The sequence below is a fragment of the Charadrius vociferus genome, unplaced genomic scaffold, assembly GCF_000708025.1.
Source record: "Charadrius vociferus isolate BGI_N301 unplaced genomic scaffold, ASM70802v2 scaffold82, whole genome shotgun sequence".
Lineage (NCBI taxonomy): Eukaryota > Metazoa > Chordata > Aves > Charadriiformes > Charadriidae > Charadrius > Charadrius vociferus.
The window spans coordinates 2,735,482-2,754,708 of record NW_009647401.1 but is presented as its reverse complement, the minus strand read 5'-3'; the positions used below and the strand labels follow the sequence as shown (position 1 = coordinate 2,754,708).

The 19,227-nt window shown below is 39.2% G+C and overlaps 1 protein-coding gene across 1 annotated transcript in view; it reads right to left on the bottom strand.

Moving 5' to 3' along the window:
• Positions 1-18,662, bottom strand: part of L3MBTL3 (l(3)mbt-like 3 (Drosophila)) — a 74,214-nt gene extending 55,552 nt beyond the window's left edge. Inside the window, exons 1-5 of the mRNA XM_009880158.1 lie at positions 18,557-18,662; positions 5,466-5,577; positions 3,071-3,230; positions 1,923-2,061; positions 555-639 (exon numbers count right to left, since the gene is read on the bottom strand). Of these exons, the coding sequence (XP_009878460.1) occupies positions 555-639; positions 1,923-2,061; positions 3,071-3,230; positions 5,466-5,577; positions 18,557-18,658 (598 nt within the window). The 5' untranslated portion in view covers positions 18,659-18,662. The remainder of the gene's footprint in view (positions 1-554; positions 640-1,922; positions 2,062-3,070; positions 3,231-5,465; positions 5,578-18,556) is intronic.
• Positions 18,663-19,227: the final 565 nt, after the last annotated feature.

Sequence of the window (19,227 nt, the reverse complement as noted above, 5' to 3'; positions counted from 1 at the left end):
TAAAATATGTTTTATTATGCTGCTTGATGCAGCATATGTCCCTTTGGACTGATTATAGCAATTATTCCTAAACAGTTCCATAAATGTGTCTATTTCCACCACATACTGTAGATACAGAATTGATCCCCAAGGAAACAAAAGTAAAATATCACTTCTGCTTAATATATGTCTTTCAACATCCGGGAACTCAATGGACCTGATTCCCTTTAATACCAGCACTCTTTAGAGGGATGAAAAAAACACCTAAAATGTGCATCAATTACATATACACTCACTATATCCTCCTCCACATTGCCAGAGGTATATAAACTGTAAAAGGTAATCAGTCTCCCAGTGACGGTGGTTTTTCCCCAGCTTTCACTTGGCTCTCAGTTCTTCAAGCCTTAAAACTTAATTGCTATAAATAACACTGGCACTTTCTTTTTAAAGAACTGACAAAAATGTATTCAATAGGGAACACAAATTCAGTGAAACGATACTGGCAATTCACAATAAGAGACAGATATTACCTGAAGAACTGATAGTTGAGATTTTTGTTTCATAAACTAACTTACTTTGTTTCAAAACTGTTATATCCCCTTTTCTTTTTCTCCTGGCTCTCTGTGAGACTCTCAAGATCCTTCCTTCAGGTTTGTCCTCCTAAATTAGAAAAAGAGTACAACAATCTCATTAGTTCAGAAGTCTAATACAGTAAAAACCGAGACACCCAAGCTTTAACTGTGACTTCATTTACATGTCTATTGACATAGCTCTCCACTATCTTAAACAAACCTGCAGATGTCCAATAAAAACAAAGCGAGCCATCAGTGACAAATCACAGCAAGCCCGCTGAAAATGACAGAGGGACTCTCAACAGCCAGCACTCAGCCAGCCAGCCTTGTCTAAACCAGGGGTAGATCACAAAGCCTTCAGCAGGCCTGGCTGAACCAGAGAGAAATAGCAGTATCTTTGATATGTTCGTGTTTCCAAAATAATTTAAAGGAACACCTCTCACAGCTTTAATCTGCTTTTTTCAAATGTACAATTGCTTTACTAAATATAAAATGGCACCAATCCTTCTTATTTATTTAGCTGTTTTTGTGTTAACAGTTTTGTTAGCACTTGAATAGACAAACAGAGTAAGTACTCATTTGGGAGGACAGATGCATGGTGGCAAAGGTGTCCCCTGACTTTTGCCTAAGATACTGCTATACAGAGAGCTACAAATTCCCTTCTGACAACTTTAGTGTCCTCAGCCTTTAGACAATTTGACAGTTACAGAGCTCCCCCCTTCTCCCTCTAAACTGTGCTCCTCCCAGCAGTGCCACAGCTATTGAGATGAAAACAAATATTACAGGCAAATGAACGTAATGGCAAGGTACTGTGATAAGTTTATTCTAAAATGAAGCATAAATCCAAAACAAAAAAACCCAAAAGGTGTCCCAAAGCACATTACACTACCACATTAAAAAAACCCAAATCTTTAACTATGATTTTTCTAAGACAAATTACACTAAGAAAATCAATTTTCAACCGTAACGTAGCTTTCTTTGTAAATAAATTATTGGTCTATAGTCATTTATTCATGTAGAGTGACAAAGTAACAGGTGTTGGGAAATATGTACTCCTATTTTTCTACGCTGAAGACATAGCAAGTCTAGGTTAGTATCGTATTTCCTTTAAATTCTTTTTGTTCTGTTCTTAAAAAAGAAGGGAAAAGAGATTTTTAAGAAATTTAAGAAAAGCTTTTAACAGTTCATTGTCAGTAACTACAATTTACTGATGAGGCATAATTAAATTGGTAAGCAAACCAACTACTTATTGTGGCTCTGACAGCGATGCCCTCACTCCTCTATGTAGACCAATGAAGTTACTGGCCTTGCAATATAAGGCAAAACTCCCACCAAAATACTTGCAGAAATGGGTTTATGATGCATACTAACAATTTCATCGGCATTCTCTTTTTTCTCCCCATTATCCCTGGACTCTTCTTTCAGAGGTAACTTTGCTTTTCTTTTCCGAATGCCTTTGGAATCATCTTCCCCATTGCATTCCACGCTGGGCTTTTCCTCCTTTGGTTCTCTATTATGAGAGTAACACAGTGACACAAAGCCAAAATTCTTTCACTTCTCATATTCATAAAACAAGTAAAAAGTGAGTAAATCTGAAGGTCAAGTGTTGTAGGTCCCAGGGTGTTATACCAAATATATTCTTAGAAGTACTACTGAAAATTACATCTGTCAAAACAATTAATCTGAAAGACACTCAATAGCAACTGTAAAAGCAAAGTTGTCAGCTTATGCTGAACAAGTTCTGCATGTTTTAAACAGTGTGTCTTTTCCCATGTACCATCAAGTCTCACGGAGAAGCAAACTGTGAAATGTTTAGGACTGCAGGGCAGTTTACAGAAAGGAAGGCAAAGGTAATTGTTCAGACTGACAAATCCAATTGGAGAAAGCTGGTATGTGACTGTACAAATTGCTAAATAAGCAGTCAGAATAGACAACTTTGAAGCAATTAGCTAAAACCGAAGGAAAACACACAAAATCACAGATGTTAAAAACTGCCATAGTGTGGTAATACGCAATACAGAATGGACATACTAACACAAACCTTCTTCTATGATGAGATGAACTGCACTAGCGGAAAGAAAAGGAACTGAGGAACTACAGTATGCTCATGTTTTCACTCACTGTCATCTACAACACAGCTCTTGCACTTAATTATAATTAGCTTACCACACCAACCATCTCATTACTGATTATCTTATTCCAATGATTATGAAACAGGGTAGGAGTCTGACACTGATTCATGCATCCCATAGACTCTTTCACCGCTTGCATCTGAGAGCAGAACAGCGCGCTCCGAGCAAAAAAGATTGCCTTCAACATCAGCATTAGACAAAACCAAATTTACCATGTGCATTTACATGAAAAAGAGTGAAAGAACATTACAAACTGATGGAGACTCACCAAAACATGGCTCCTTAATACCTCCCTTTGTCCCATCATTAACATTTTAACCCACCACATTTATTGCATGCTGCATTTATGCCAAATTCTTTGTTTCTATGCTTTATTACAGCACTTACTTGTTTTTTACTTGCTGGGCACATTTCTGGCTGCAAAATTTCCCTTCAGGAACAAATTCTTCTATGGCACCATAGCGATAACAGTTTTCACAGAAAACAAGTCCATCCATTTTTGCAGTTTCCTTCAACCTTGTGGAGATCCCTGTCTTTTCTGAAAAGGCTGAACAACGAAAAAAGTAACTTCTCTTAGGTAGAGGCAATACATTTCCAACGATTCTCAGCAAGCTTTGCCAAGCAAACAGAAAAACAGAAGTCACACCACTCTTGCTAGAATGAAGAACTGGGAGTTAGTGCCTGTATGGGGCCTGTATTCCTGACAAGCAAGTTGGGTTTTCATATGGCAACACTAGAGAGAGGAATCCGCCGATTTCATGCTTCTGTCACCAGTGGCACATCAACACTGGTTGATGTGGCTACTTGTGGAAGGAGTGAATTTTATAACAGGCACTGCACTGACTGCCCAGAGAGTCATCACTGCACGGAGTCCATTAACTCATCTCCTGCTGATATGTCTCATTTTTTACCTATATATAGGGTCATTTGGGAAAAAGGTTTTGGGAGGAGTTATCTTTCAATAGGCGAACTTACTTCTGGAAGTAAATCACTGACTACATTCTACAGTCTCTCACAGCAGTAGCTATTGCTCAACCTGCTTCAGGTCTACCAGAAGTAAAAAATCCCTACTTTGTAACAAAGAAATTTTCAAATACTTTCAAATACTAAGTTACTTCCTCATCCTAAACTACAGTTTCCCTGTAAGAGGCATGTAGCCTAGGAGAGGATGCCGTTTCTTTCTCACAGGCAAGTATGAAGCACTGTCAAGTTCTCCAGCTTCCAGAGCAGGTTGTTCACTTTGCACCCCCGCAAAAGGCAAATTTCAAGTCACAAACTATTTCTTTTGCTTGAGCATTGTACCGTCTTTGAAAGCGAAGTCAAATGAACTCTGGTGTGCAGACTATATCTACTAGAGAATATATAATTTATGTGCTATATTTATATTCCAGCATCATTAGTGGTTCAAAACAACTATTTTCTCTCTCAATGAAAAATTTTAGCAATATTTTTATCTCTGGGGAGCATTAAATTAATCAAGGACAGTGTAAGGTAGCAGTATGATGCTTACTTGGTATGTTTATGTACCCATAAACGCACTTTAATTCATTAGTAACATTTTATTTTTTTTTAGGTTTACCAGACCGTAAGGGATGAAGTTGTACACTTTACTGTAGGTAACTGTCATCTCTCAGTCTAAGGAGAGAACCTGCTGCGCTACTACGCTATCACACTGTTGCCACTCTCATCACAGATTTCAATCATGAATAACTATCATTGCCTTGGAGACAGCCCTACAGAACAGAGTAGCTGCAGTCTGAAGCTTCAGACCTCACAGCTGAGGTCCAAACTACTTTCCCACTGGTGTAAATGCTTTACCTATTCATAAAAATCACATGACAAGACTTGATGGTGGGGCAGTAGCAAAGGAAAACTTTCATTGACTTTCCTTATCATGCTTATACTGATGATTATTAAAGCAAAATTCTGAAGTCTGCTTTTCAAAGGACTTACATAATGCAAATTTTAAAAGGAAATTGATAATACAATATCAACAAGGAAAATCACACTAGGTAGTTGTAGGTATTTGCAAAACCAGTTGTGATATTCTCTTTCACGCTACTCTGTCATTGCTGGAGTCAGTGTATCAAAATTTTCAGAATTTATGACCACGTGAACCACCTTTCCTTGCACAAAAACGGTGTTTCCTTATATCAGTATCTTAAATCCACAAAACACCTTATTTGGTAGACAGATACTACAACTATTAACCATTCAAGATAAACATAAATGGTTACTACACACTAATTTTAATACTGTAAAAAAGCATAGTCAGCACGAGCAAGGAAGTAGTGCAGACATACACTGACATCAGTGGCAGCAGCTGAGCAGCAGCCAACATCATATGAAGGCAGTTTACAGTGCGTGGTACTTGGGTCACAAATGAACTCTAGGCAGTTAGTAAAGTCTGTGGGCAGCCTGGAGAACCAGCTCAACAAAAATAACATCTAAAAAATTCTCAATAATTTAAACTAAGAAATTTACTATTTTCCAAATTAAATAGGTGGAAAATAGTGATTCTAAACTTAAAAAAAATATTGTTATAAAAAACTGTGACTGTAATTGAACTTCAGAGTTCTAACAATGGAATTATTTCCTTTTAACTTAAGATGCATTTACTTTCATACTTATTTACACCCCAAGAAATAGGTAACATCAGAGATAGTCTGTGCATTAAAGGAAATAAGGGTTTTTTTGTATTTTTGGGGGTAATCTTTAAGAAAAACTGATATATTAAATGAAACAGTCTACCACAGAAAACCTTTACTGCCTCTTAACTGACCTTCTTGAGCAGTCGGAACCATCCAGGTTGTGGTAGCAGTTGCCTTTTTAACACTTTCCATCTCAGTTTCATCTGTAATCACTTCCAGGGCCCCAAATTCATTCACTCTAAACTGTAAGACAAAACAAACGGCATAGAGTATAGTAAAAATTTACTAATACTCTCTTATGATGTCTTCTTTTGTTCACCAACATAGTTTTTACATGGTGTCCTCACCGTATTATCTAATTTCTATGTGTTTCTGCTTATCCCCAAGGAATTGGAAACAAGTCTTCCCTGTTTCTTTCAAGCAAAATGTAAACTCATTTTGTTATCAAAAAATATTAAGTTGCTATAGATATTGATAGAGATGCCTCCACATGCAGATCGATATTTAACTTACGCACAAGAACCAAAAACCCAGTAACAGAAATTCACGGGAAAATCTGCTAACCATCAGCTTTTCATTGCCAGCAAAATAACACACTCCAGTCACTAAGTATTTTTGTCGACAAAAAGGGAAGTGAACGTCAAATACAAATGCTTCAGACAGTACAGAAATTTCATCGTCCTCTGAAAACACAGTACTTCTCCGCTGTAAAGTGCACATAAACAAACATCTCAAGGCAGTTTATGAGCTGTTTAATTACACACTGAACGTGATATTACTGTCAGCCAGAAGCAAGGCTCAACAATACCCCACACGCTGTGCTTACACAGGAGCACCGGGAGTTATATCCACCCCGCTGCCAGCAGAAAAGCATCTTCCAAATGCCGTAGTGATTACAGCGCTACCAAATGAAAATAAACTTCAGCTTCCCAGTCCACTTGGTTTGCAGGCCCAGCTGGTTACATGGATAAAACTGAAGGCAGCGTTTTGTGTGTGATAGTCTGCTCTGAAGAGCAAAGGGGTGAAACGTTACAAGCTTTGGCACAGAGGACAGGTCTGTAGCAGTGAGGTGCTCTCACCAACAGATATCAACAGGAAAAATTATGCCTGAGAGAGTCTTTCAAAGCTCACCGGAACCCACTTGCGAGAATATTCCTTCATGGCAGTAGCATGAAGCCTGTTTCTGTTCCTCTGGTCAGGCAACTTTACCTTGGGAAAATGAGAAGGGGAACAATTGCCTGGCACTACATTGGCCTTCTGTGTGCCTCCAGAGGCTGCAGGAGGAATCACTCCCACTCACTTTGGACCCTGCTATGGTATAGTAGTGAAAATAATTCTCACTGCAAGCAAAGGTGAGCCCCATGACGTACAAACCACAACAGCGTACTTTCACTAATACAGTCCTGCCAGCCTCAGCATTTGCAAAAAGCCACCAGGTCCTAAGGAACGCAAGCAGCTCAAGGGGGGGAGAGGAAGAAGAGGAACTCACACAGTGGTATCATTTCTGGAGCCAAGATTTTTACTTGCGATGAGCTATGCTCACAAAAGATACACAAATGCAGACAAACTGTCAATAAATCCATCTGAACTGAAAGAGCAGGAATTCAGTTTTGAAAGGCAAATGCAGTAACACCACACGCTCATACTCCACTTTGTAGACAGATATTCATGCTGCTCTACCCAAAGAAAAGCAGTGGAGTTACCATTCAGAAGACGATCCTTGTATCTTATGGCTGACTTAAGCACCCAGCCTAGTTCCTATTTTGGTTAAACTCATTTTTGCTACTGGTGCTTTTCTGCCTTGGCAGTAGGTGGATGCCAGAAGGAAAAGCCTTTCCTTGCTTCCAAGGAGCTCTAACTCTGGAAGAGCCAGCTCAGCAAGTGGGCTGCAACCACAGGCCAAGACACGGTGCTGCAGCCCACCAACAGGTCACAGGCAGGTTACTAACCAACTGCTGGAAACACTCTCCTGCACCTTCACACACTATCAGCCAGAACATCTGTACACCAAAGGTATTTCTGAACAGCCCAATTAATACCTGAGGTATTTCTGCATGATCTGACTGACATTCAGCTGCCTGTGGTACATGAGGACGTCACCCTAGCTAGAGCAGCCACCCGCCAGCCCGTCTGCCTTCAGAGGGCTGACTGACAGGTGTCAAACGATGAAAGAGAGATGACTCAACAAGAGGTAACGGGCACAAACTCGAACATAGGAAGTTCCACCTAAGACAAGGAGGCACTTCTTTACTTTGAGGGTGGCAGAGCACTGGAACAGGCTGCCTAGAGAGGTTGTGGAGTCTCCCACTCTGAAGACATTCAAAACCTGCCTGGACGCCATCCTGTGCAACCTGCTGTAGGTGACCCTGCTCTGGCAGGGGGGTTAGACTAGATGATCTCCAGAGGTCCCTCCCAACCCTGACCATTATGTGATTCTGTGACTGCAGGGAAGGCTGCTCCCAGCTACCCTTTCACTGGAGGCTGCTCAGGGCAGCAAGAGCCGAACCGCTGAGGAAGCAGCTCTCCAGCAGTCAGGTCACCATGGTACACTGGGCTCCATGATGGAGAGCAACCACTCACTACTGCCGTAGGAGGCACGAGGGCACCACAACGCTACTGGGCCCACTGCCCCATCAGACCTCTGCATCTCCTGGTTTTGCCCATGGTCTTGCCTCTACCATTGTCAGAGGCCTCCGGCTCCTCTTCGGGCACAATATGTCTGCTTTTGTCCGGTGCTTCCCCAGCTACAGTGCTTCAGCATTGCTGTGCACACTGAGTTCCCCGTAGCTCACCAGAAAAAGGCCTCAGACCTGGGAAGTTGTACTCTGGTTTTAGCTGGGGAAGAAAAGCAACCAAAAAAACCCCAAAAAACTTATGACAAGAGGTTAATTGCTTAAAAACGGGATAAACAGATGTACAGAGCAGCATGCTGCACAAAGCCATCACAGGATAAAAGCTGCCAGAGCAATGTGCCAACTAGTGTCTACTGTTGGAAGCGTGACAAAAAAGGATCTAGACTAATGGTGGTTTATGTGCCCACGAAAAAAATTCAGTACTTTCGGAAGCCTCTTCTACCTAGAAAGTAGGCAACAGCAACAACAACAAAAAAAAGGTAAAGTTTCTGTCATAATATTTCCTCTATTTTTGGTGATCCAAGCTAGCACACAGCAAGAACAGCCCTCCCATATGTTTCCCTAGGTGTCCCAACCGTCTGCTGATACAGAGAAGGAAACAGTGCCATTGAGCTAACTTCTGAGGACAGACCAATAGCTTTCTGAGAAGTAAAGATCTGTTTCTAAGTCACCAAACTCCTTCAGTAAATACATAAATTTGCACTGGATGAAGGGATTTTCCTTAAACCTGTCTTCCTTAAAGCAAACAGTAAGATTCCCACTGATGGAAACAAAGTCAGACCATTATCAAGTACTTTTTAAATAAAATCTCACAATAAATTATAAAGCTAGTTTGGTATGAATTTAACCCACTTGACTTTTGCCAAGTGCCTGTTTGCAAATTTTAAGTAACCTCTTATGAAGACAATCCTCTGTCCCACCCAATGGAGCCAATGGTCTTAAAAGATCAGAAGAGAAAGAAGAAGAGAAAGAAACCTCAACAGCTTTCACAAGTGATTCCACAATAAGATAAACAGAAATAAATATACCATTTAGATGGAAAATTTAACTTTCAAAGTTTCATGTACAGGTGAGCAACGATGGCAATAATACACATTCTCGAGATACTGCAGTTCTTTTAACATAAATATATCATAAACTGAGTTGGCAGGATGAGTCCAACTAGTAGTGGGTAAGCACACAACACAGAACTTACTTAGCTGCCTTGTTTAGCAGGATCAAAAGGCAACTAAACAGCAGCTTCCATCCAAACATCTCTGTAGATCCCTTAGAGCTGAGATACATTTTCACATTCTTGGGAAACGATGCCCTGATGTACCAGGATTTCAGCTTATATGACTGCTAATTTAATCCCCAGGAACATTTTAATATTCATTCAAGAAATAAAGACCACATAGAGGGAAATCAAGACTTAAATAAATAATGATCAAACATTATAAATACCTTCTGAACCATTTCTGTCTGGCCACATGCTAAGTTATTCAACAGGGATCAAAATTACTATCAATAAACATTTTTTTTAAAATTATAATTGCATTAAAATTTACACAGGACTGGAACAAGTATCATAAGTCACTGAGACGAAGCCTTTTTTTATTGCAGGCGATAGTATCACACAAAGTGCCTCGCAAATGTTTCAGCTGCAACGGAGAAGCGGACAGATTTTCTGTTACCAGTGCCTCTACTGAAAGTCCGTTACTGAATTTCTTTCTCAAAAAAACCTTATTCTAACTCCTCATTTACATCTATTCATAGCCAGTTTATACCCATTTGTTCTTAACCCAACACTGCTCTATGGATTACATAGCTCTAGTACCCTATCACTTACTCCCTGGGTATACATTTGAAGCAAAGAATTATGTACCCCCAAACTTTATTTTATTAGGCTAAATACAAGCCCCTTCTGTTCCTCTTACGAAAACGGTGCTTCATCTTCTTGACCAACTTACCATTCTTTGCCCACCATCTGCTGGGTTCAACCATGCAAATTCACTTTTTCTCAGTGAACCTGACTAAGCATAACACCATAGGTGGACTTCTGCTGTCCCTCCTCCAATGGCTTTAAGACCTCTCAATTTCTAATGGAAGTCCTTTGCCTTATCATGCAGGCTGGAAGGTACCCTGTAGATCTATGGAGGGGGAATTACATATTAAAAGGGCTCTCAGTTCTCTTTCTCCACATTTCATAAAAATACTCAGTGTATTTGTGACTACTTGGGATAAAAATAAATTTGCAAACAATGCAAAATGTCTACCATATGGCAGATTGTTAGAAATCCACACCTATTGGGAAGAAATATATACAATATAGTTTCAGATTAAGTCCCTGCTGTTGCATGTGTCTTACTAAGTGCAACACAGATCAGACTATCTTCATTTGCTGTTACTTGTGCCCTTTTAAGAATGTACAAGATCTCATCAGTACTCAGAGATCAAATCAGAATAAAGGCCACTATTGTTTTCTACAAGGTAAAAATATTATTTGGGACAGCAGGCAGAAATAAAAAGAAAGAAAAGGGAGCAACAATTGAAGTGCAAAGGACAAAAAAGAAGAAAAAAACCCCACACATCTTAATGCACAACTTTAAAATAAATTAGAAAAAACAGCCAACACTACCATCTACTGGGCAAGATAAGGACAAAGAGTTCATAGCAATAAATACAATTGTTGCTTCATTCTGACAGCAACTTCAGGAGTAAAACTTATCTTGACCAGACAACACTGATCATGGACTAGCTCAGAATAAAACTGGAAAATTTACATTATCCAAAACAGAAGTAAATTAAGCAAATGCTCTTCATACCTATGAAGTAACTAAACTTAAGTGTAAGAGTTACACAGCAGTCTGTCAAGAGGGCGCATACCTTGGGACTGCAGGGATAAAAGCCAGAGAACTACACTCAGATCTCTGGTTAGCAGTTACCATCACTCTTCATTTTAATCACAGTTTAATCGCAGCGATTTCAGTGGGACTGCTCAGGCAAATCAGAGCATTTCTGTCATCTTACAACTCCTCCTCCCTTTAAAGCAAAGGAATCACCTATAGACACTGTATTGTCCAACCACATCCTGCTACATGCTAAACTATTTTTTACATATTATTTAAGTTGAATAAGTTAGTAAATGCCAGAACTTGCCCATTCAACCATTCTCCTCTTCTGTGTGCATGTGTGAGATACAGGCTTTACATGCACGATCACATACTATTTTTTCCACAGAACCCCTGCCCGAGGCAGGGGCTGGATAGCATTCAGAAAATGAGGCAGCTGTTGTGTATTTTTATACTCTTTCTTCCAGCAGTAAAGCCAGTCTTATTTACTGTACATGGTTTGAAAGCAGAATGACTGTTTATTTTCTTTAAAAAAACCCAAAACCTAACACTGAAATAACAAGAGTGTGTATCTTGAAAAGCTGTAGGCACTCTAGCAATTACTGTTACAATGCAGTGCAAAGTAATTCCTGAAACAAAACCTCTGTTCTCAGCCACTTAGAAAAGAAAATGAAAATATCTCTTCCTAGCCCTTCATCCTTCTGAGTACTCTGCTCCCAGCTTATTTCAAAGCACTCAGCAAGCATGTGACACCCGATGCTCGCCTGGTTACAGAATTTTGACTCTTTCAGGGACGCAGAAGGTTAGGGGAATGTGCCCCTGAACCTGGTTTTTCCCTTTCTTTAATGATGAGAAGGGATCCTGCCTGCACGCTCCTGCTCTGGCAAGTATGGCAAAAGACAAACAACTTAAGCAGGATCTCAGGCTATTTTGGGCTCCCTAAATCATAATCAGCAGACATTAAATTCCACACCACAACCAAGGGGCAGGGCCAGACCCTCTCTCACTGGAATGATGCTGTCAGCAAGAAAGTCAAGCACTTCAAGCAATCTTCAATTGATTTTAAGATGGTTCAGTAGCACTGCAATACGCTGTTCCTGAACTAACAAAGAAGAGAGAACAATTTGCATCCAAAGGAAAAGGTTTTCTTCCTACCTGGGCAGGCACAAGCAGGAAAGGATTACTATAAAATTACAACCTTCCAAAAAAACAGGAACATTCTATCATCACTTCTGAACTGAAAGCTTAGGTACTGTCAGAAAACATACACCTTTAGCAAGAGACTGACGTTTCCCCAGCAAAATGCCGATACCTCAGTCTTGTCTGCAGTAATTTTTATCTACTTTATTCTTAGATACTCCTCAGGCTCTTCCAATCCACCCCTCCACTCTGAGTGCTCAAGAATTATCTTAGTACCAGACGGCTTCTCAATGATTTCTCTCCACTGCAAACTCAGTCTGCCTTATTATCTCCACTTGAGTAGGAAATTGCAGCTAAACAGACTTTCTTAAGGTGACACATAAATCAGGAACAGAGCCAGAAGTCAAGGCCTGCCAAGACAACGCTTATTGATCCAGAAGTTGACCTACAAAGCAACCCTGGCTCCGAATTATTTCAGCCAGCACATTTCTAAATACCAAACGCTAATATCTCATGGGGAACCCAAGCAAGTGATAAATAAAAAAAATGAATGGCTACCTGCCAAATTTTGGTTCCAGTGAGTTGTACGGCACCGCACAGGAAGGCTGTGGTAGAAGCAAGTGCAGCGCTAAGCTTTCCTGTGTGGGATTTACCTGCATTAATCACAAAACTATTCCTTTTCCTTCCTGAAATCCTCTGCCCAGTTATTTACAAGTCTGACAGCATCTACAGCAAATGACACAGTAGATTTTGTAGTACAATACCATGTGATCGCTTAAGTGAAGACTCTACCATGTCTATACATGAGGAAGCCCAATTAAAGATCCAAAGGCAAACCTAATTCCAGCATTTCTTGGCTTTGGAGTTTTAGCAATTTTAATAGTGAAATTTCCTTTTTGGTCTTTTTTTGTTTGTTTGTTTTATGAAAGTAAAATCATCTTACGACAATGCAAAGTTTTAACCAGAAATCTATGGCGATGAAGCACAGCATAAGCTAGTTAATTACATTAGATTGCAACAGAAGAAAGTCACTTCCATGCGGAAAAGGCCAGACCACTAAGTCCATCTGCTGGGGCTCACATGTGGTCAGAGAAAGCCTATTCTGCCTTGCTTTCTCCTCCCTGCACTACTCCTTACCACCTTCCCTGAAGGGAATCTATCTTCTCTCTGGAATAACACCTTCCCAATGGATGCAGTGATTTAACCGGTTCCTGGTGGTGGATGTTTCCCACGGACACGCTCAGAGACTCTCCCCCGACAGCGAAATGCCTCCCCAGATTCAGTGAAGCACATGCCGCTGCATGAGGACAGAAATAGTTTTGCAGTAAAAAAGCACTGTAGTTAGTTACCGCCTGAGACACTACCGGTATTTCTGACATATAATCATGGGGGGTGATGGGGGGGCGGTGGTGGTGTAGAAATTGTTTTCAAGATGTTAATGATCTTAAGCAAGCTTGAATGCAATTTCAGAATGGGCAGGTGGAAGGACGCACTTCACTGCCTTGAGTTGCCGCACCTATGCATCCAGAAACACAGCACTGTGAATCACCGATACCTTCTTCACAGAGTGGCTGGAAATACCAAGCAACACCGACCATTATTCCACCATTCATGTTCCACTATTACAATTGGTTTCCTACCATATTAGCTGTCCAGCTTTATTTACAGGTTAATTTCTTCATCATCAAATTTATTTATATTTCTTTTTCTCCATTCAAGCACAATTTGCAAGCTGGAAATAATGACCAAAAATTCTGTCCATGCAGTATATAACAGCTCACTTTCCAAACACAAGCACTAGAAAACTCATTACGAAGTACTTCATAAACTTCTGCCACTGCAGTAGGAAGTGACTGTAAATTATTACAGCTTTTCCAATTTAATGAGTACATTTAAATCTTGAAGTGATGGTGTTACTGCCTGCACTCGGCACAGAGATTTAAAAAAAAAAAAAGAGGAAAAAAGAAGAGTATTTCACATTTATATTCACACCATGCAGAGTAACTGGTAAGCAATGATGTTTTTCAGATGAGCATACATTACTTAGCCTGCCACATGAAGGCACTCTGTAATTTGTAAAATATTTTAAACTCTACTAGAATTCAAGTTTTCTGGTTTATTTAAACATCTTGAAAGAACTAACATACAATGCTAAATTTTTTGTTCTCAGTCTTCAGTGCATCATACTGTACAATTTTTAATTCTCCCTATCCTCTGCATAATTTGAAATTATAGTGTTTTCCACAACCACTCACTATTTATCTGTCACACAGCATGCTCAAAGCAGCACTCAAGAAGTATTAACTATTTTATGACTATTTTTGCGAAAGAGTTTTAACAAAATCTGTATGAGAATGTATTTCCACAGCCTTCTCCCACTACGGGTGACAAAAATCTAACAATTAACACCGCTCAAAATCATAGGGAAAAAAAACCACTTTTCAACATTTTACCGATGTGGAAACAGATGTAGACCATGGCATGGCTGAGAACAGAGTTTTGGTGTTTGAGTGGGGTCCCTTGTTTTGATTAGACTGGGAAGCGAGTGGCCCCTGGTGCAGTCTATCTCAGCCAAGTCTAGTAGGCATGAAAGTGCCCATAGGTCTTCGTAGCAAAAAGAAATAATGCAATTTCCTATTTCTGATTTAGTTGTTCTTCTATATCATAAGAAAAGTTAAATTTAAGCAATGATAATAAGATATTGAGAAAAGTTATTTGTAAACGTTTCAAGCATTTTACACTACTTAGAATAGTTTTTTACCAGCTTTTATTCATAGAGGAACATATACTCACAAAAAGTGGCTCTTAAAAAGAATGGTTACTCAGATATGCTTGCCTGATAATTTGAGGAGGCTGGATATTAATATACCACACAAGTGTTTTCTTAAAAAGTGCATATGTAAAAATAAGCATGAAACTTCATCACGCAAGCAGTAAGACAGGCAAATGCCATATGACTTACATGACTAAAAATAAGGACTTGAAGTAGGTAACTCTCCAAACCTTCTATATTAAAAAGCAGTATTTCAACATTTTGGTATATGTTTAACTTAAAGCATGCTCATACAATACCATTTACCAAATCTGAGTGTTCAAAGACAATTTTCCCCAACACTTTATGGAGACAAAAGACTAAATGTGAGAATGTAAGGAATGCATTGTCTGCAATGAATACTTCAGCAATTGCTTGTTATTTATTTTATATATATATATAAAAAGGCACTCTAATCTATTACCAAGCTGTAAAAATAGAATCTTTGGATTTATGCATCTTGCTATTACACTGTTTTCACCCGATTTTTCAATTGCATTTCAATGTAAATACATGGCAATGGTTTGATATCTTTAGTGGAACAATTCCATTATAATTTTTGAAAGACGTGCAAACTTACAAGAAGTAACTGCTATGTAAGGGCATTTTCTTTATGTTCGGGACACAGTATCAAAATACTCTGTTATCAGGACAGTTCAGGTAAACCATCTGCATTAATGCTATTCTGAGAATACCACAAAGAGCGTAACATATCTTCCACGATCACATTTACAGTTTCAAGGGATTAGTCACCCTTTTAACCATCAGTATTTAGAAGCAGCCCTGAAAAATCAGTTGTTACAATTATCTCAAAGCTTAAAAATCCTTACTATTGTAACAGCTCTAATTGTTTTCATATCTATATAAACACCTAGTCTTTCACTGAGTCTTGATGCTCCTTGGTCCAATGATATCCTCAGGCTAATTCTGCATTGTTACAAAATATTCTTCCTTCAGTCAGTGTTAGAATGGCTCCATTTCAATTTCATCTAGCAACCCCTTGCTTTTGTATTTAAAAGAAAAAAAAAAAGACCAGAATGAGCTACCTGGCCAATTCTCTCCGTAACTTTCATCATTCTGGGTACACTACCATCGCACCTCTGTGTCTTCCCTAATGCCTGGACCAAAGAATCTCTGTCCAAAAATCAAATACAAAAGTGCTTAATAATAATAATAACAATAACAACCAAAACCAAAACAGAATAGCAACCTTAACATGAAGCTCATGCTTTCCTGAACAGGACATAGTTAAGAATCTTCTTAAATGATTTCCTGAAGTTACCCGCAGCTACACCTCCCAGTCCGTTCACTCGCTTTGTAGGGAAGCTTTCCCATTCCTCTACCCAACCTTTGCTTTGTTTTTGTTTCTTTTGACCTAGGGTAACCAGAACTGAACAAAGCATGTACCAGTGACTTATATGAGATTATTACATTTTCCCACTCTGTCCCCTTTTGTATTCCTCAAACATTTCAATATTATGTTAGCCTTCCACACAATGTTGCTTATTAAAATACAAAGGAATTTGAAAAGCCTGGACTTTTTAAAAAAATACAGAACTGGTCAGGGATGTGGAGGCTGATGATAGCCTTGGCAGCAGCGACCATGAGATGGTGAAGTCTGAAATCCTGAAAGAAGTGAGCAAAACAAATACTGAAATTGCAGCTCTGGACTTGGAGAGGCAGGTTTTGCCTTGTTCAGAGATCTGCTTGGCAGGATCACGCAGGAGACTGCTTTAAGGGGTAAATGAGCACAGGAAATCTGGGTATTCAGGGACCTCACACCAGGAGAATGATGCATGCCAATGTGCAAGAAGTTGAGCAAATGTGCATGAAGGCCAACGTGAATGAACTAGGGTCTCCTGACTTAGTTCAAACAGAAAAGGAGGTATGCAGAAGGTGAAACTGGGGAAACGTTATATAGAGAATGTATATAGTGATATTGCTGTAGTGTACAATAATTAGGAAACCCAAAGCTCAACTGGGAAAGAAACTAGCAAAGGCAACAAGAAAGGCTTCTATATGTGTACAGGCTGCAAAAGCAAATTACCGAACCGGACGGAGTGGCAGATAAACTGAAGGGCAGGTTTGCTATTCAGAACGCCCTCGACACGTTGGAGGAACAGGCTAACAAGATCTCATGAAGCTCTACAAAAGCACACGCAAGGCCCTGCACCTGGGGTGGAACAGCTGTGTGCACCAGTACAGCCCGGTGACCGATTATTTGAAAGCAGCTCTGCAGAAGAAGACCCGAGTTGAACACGAGTCTGCAATGAGCCCTGGCAGCAAAGGTGGCCACAGGCATCCAGGGCTGCGTTAGCAAGAGGGCAGCCAGCAGGTCCAGGGAACTGACTATTCCCCTCTATTCAATACTGATGAGACCATATACAGACTACTACGTCCATCACAAGGACAATGACATGCTGCAGCAAGTCCAACAGATGTCCACCAGAACAAGGAGGGGCTGTAGCAGATGACTGCAAGACGCAAGGAGAAGCTGAGAGAACTTGTTTGCTTGGTCTTAAGAAGGAGAGATTTTACTGCTGTCTTCCAGTAGTTAACGGGAGGACATAGAGGGGATGGAGCCAGGTTGTGGACAAGAGGCAATAAGCACAAGCTGCAACAGGGGAAATTCCAGCTAGGTATCGGTAAAAGGAAAAAACTACTATGAGGGCGGCCAACACGGGAACAGGTTGGCCAGAGAGACTGTGGTATCTCCAACCCTGGAGATAACCAAATCTATATTGGACAAGGCCCTGAGCAACCTGATCCAAGTCAGCCTGATGTTTGGCATGGTCTCCTGAGGTCCTTTCCAAAGAAAGTTATTCTGTGAATCTATTTTATGACACTGTGATTAAAAAAAAAACAAAACAAAACAAAACAAAAAAAAAACAAAACACCACAAAAACACACTCACAACATCTGTATCCTGAATTTCAAACATTTTTTGACTCTTTACTTCAACAACAGAAATTCTATCAGACACCATGGGATATAAAGTTCTTTTAAAAAACACACGTTTTCTAATTAATTTGTGAGATTACATTTAAAAAATAAACTATGAAAAAACGTTATCATCAATGTTAGTCTAAATGAATTATATGAAAATATTGACTATAATCAACAGGAAATAGGTGCAAGGAAGTCTAATATCGAAACTACATTTTTAGCTAACACAGCAGAGAACATCTTCTGAGGACATAATAAAAACTATCAGATAAATAAAAATACATAAAATATTTTGAAAACAAAATTAAATTGTTATACTTTACTTCAGTAACTATAACCAGTGTGAAAAATGAAACTAAAAGTACTATTCCAATATCATTCAAGTTTCTAAACTATAACAAGCTCACAAGCACTCACTTTATTCATTTTTCTAGGTACTCACATGACAAAAGCAAAGCAAAAATAAACTATTTTTGGAAATACAAAAACTAAGAATACGAGACCGTGAGAGTATAAAGATTCTTAGTGAGACAATAATATAATACCCTAAGTGGACTGAAATTTCACCCTTAACTTTTGAGATTTCTTCTGGATTTTATGCACTTGATTACTTCTGTCTATATAGTGAGGCAGTGCTAATTTATGCCTTCCTACGGGGATGACGGCTGTCTATGCCAGCACCAGAAACTGAATCAGAAACTCCAGAGCTAAAAGCTAACAGGCTACAGTCTCTTAACTCAGAGCTGCAGATTCATGTTTTATTCATAAAAGCAGATACCTACACACCAGCTTATGAAATGCATTCTTTTGGCATTTAACATTTTTATTTCGCTTGTTAAAAAAAAAATTACACATCTTACCTTCAGGTCACTTCCTGGCAAAGTACCTATGCCATCCTTCCAGTCCATAGCACTAAATACATCAAATTCTTGACCATTTCCACTAGAGGCAGATTCGTTCATGATGCATGTACTAAAAAAAAAAAATAAATTAAAAAGTAAAACTATTTTATGTGAAAATGCTGTAACTGGTTTAATGCTTATATTATCAAACATTTCTTCAAACACACTTCATAGATTAGCATCAAATGCTTCCCTCAGCACATTGGCAATGTGGACAACTGATGACAATGCTGATAACATAGACTAATGTAATAAAAACAAGGGGAAATCTCTTGAAAACCTTAAAAAATAACACCTGTTTTACACCCTAGGAGGCTATTAATGAGGCTGTATAGGAGAGAAGTGAAAAATTTCAAACTGCAAATAAAATGACATGTGGAAAACATACCTCAGGAAAAACATTTGTTCTGGGGAAGGCAAGACATGAGTGCATGCCTATAATAAATACATTAAGCACTGATTAATAGAACTGCTTTTCCTTAATATCAGATAACATGCTGATGTGAATGCTTCACCCAAGTTCAAATTAAAATTTCAAAATGAATTTGAAACTGTCTTTCATTTTCACTGTCTGACTCAGGACACCCAAATATTCCGTGTCTATTTCCATACAGTTTCACTAAATTTTG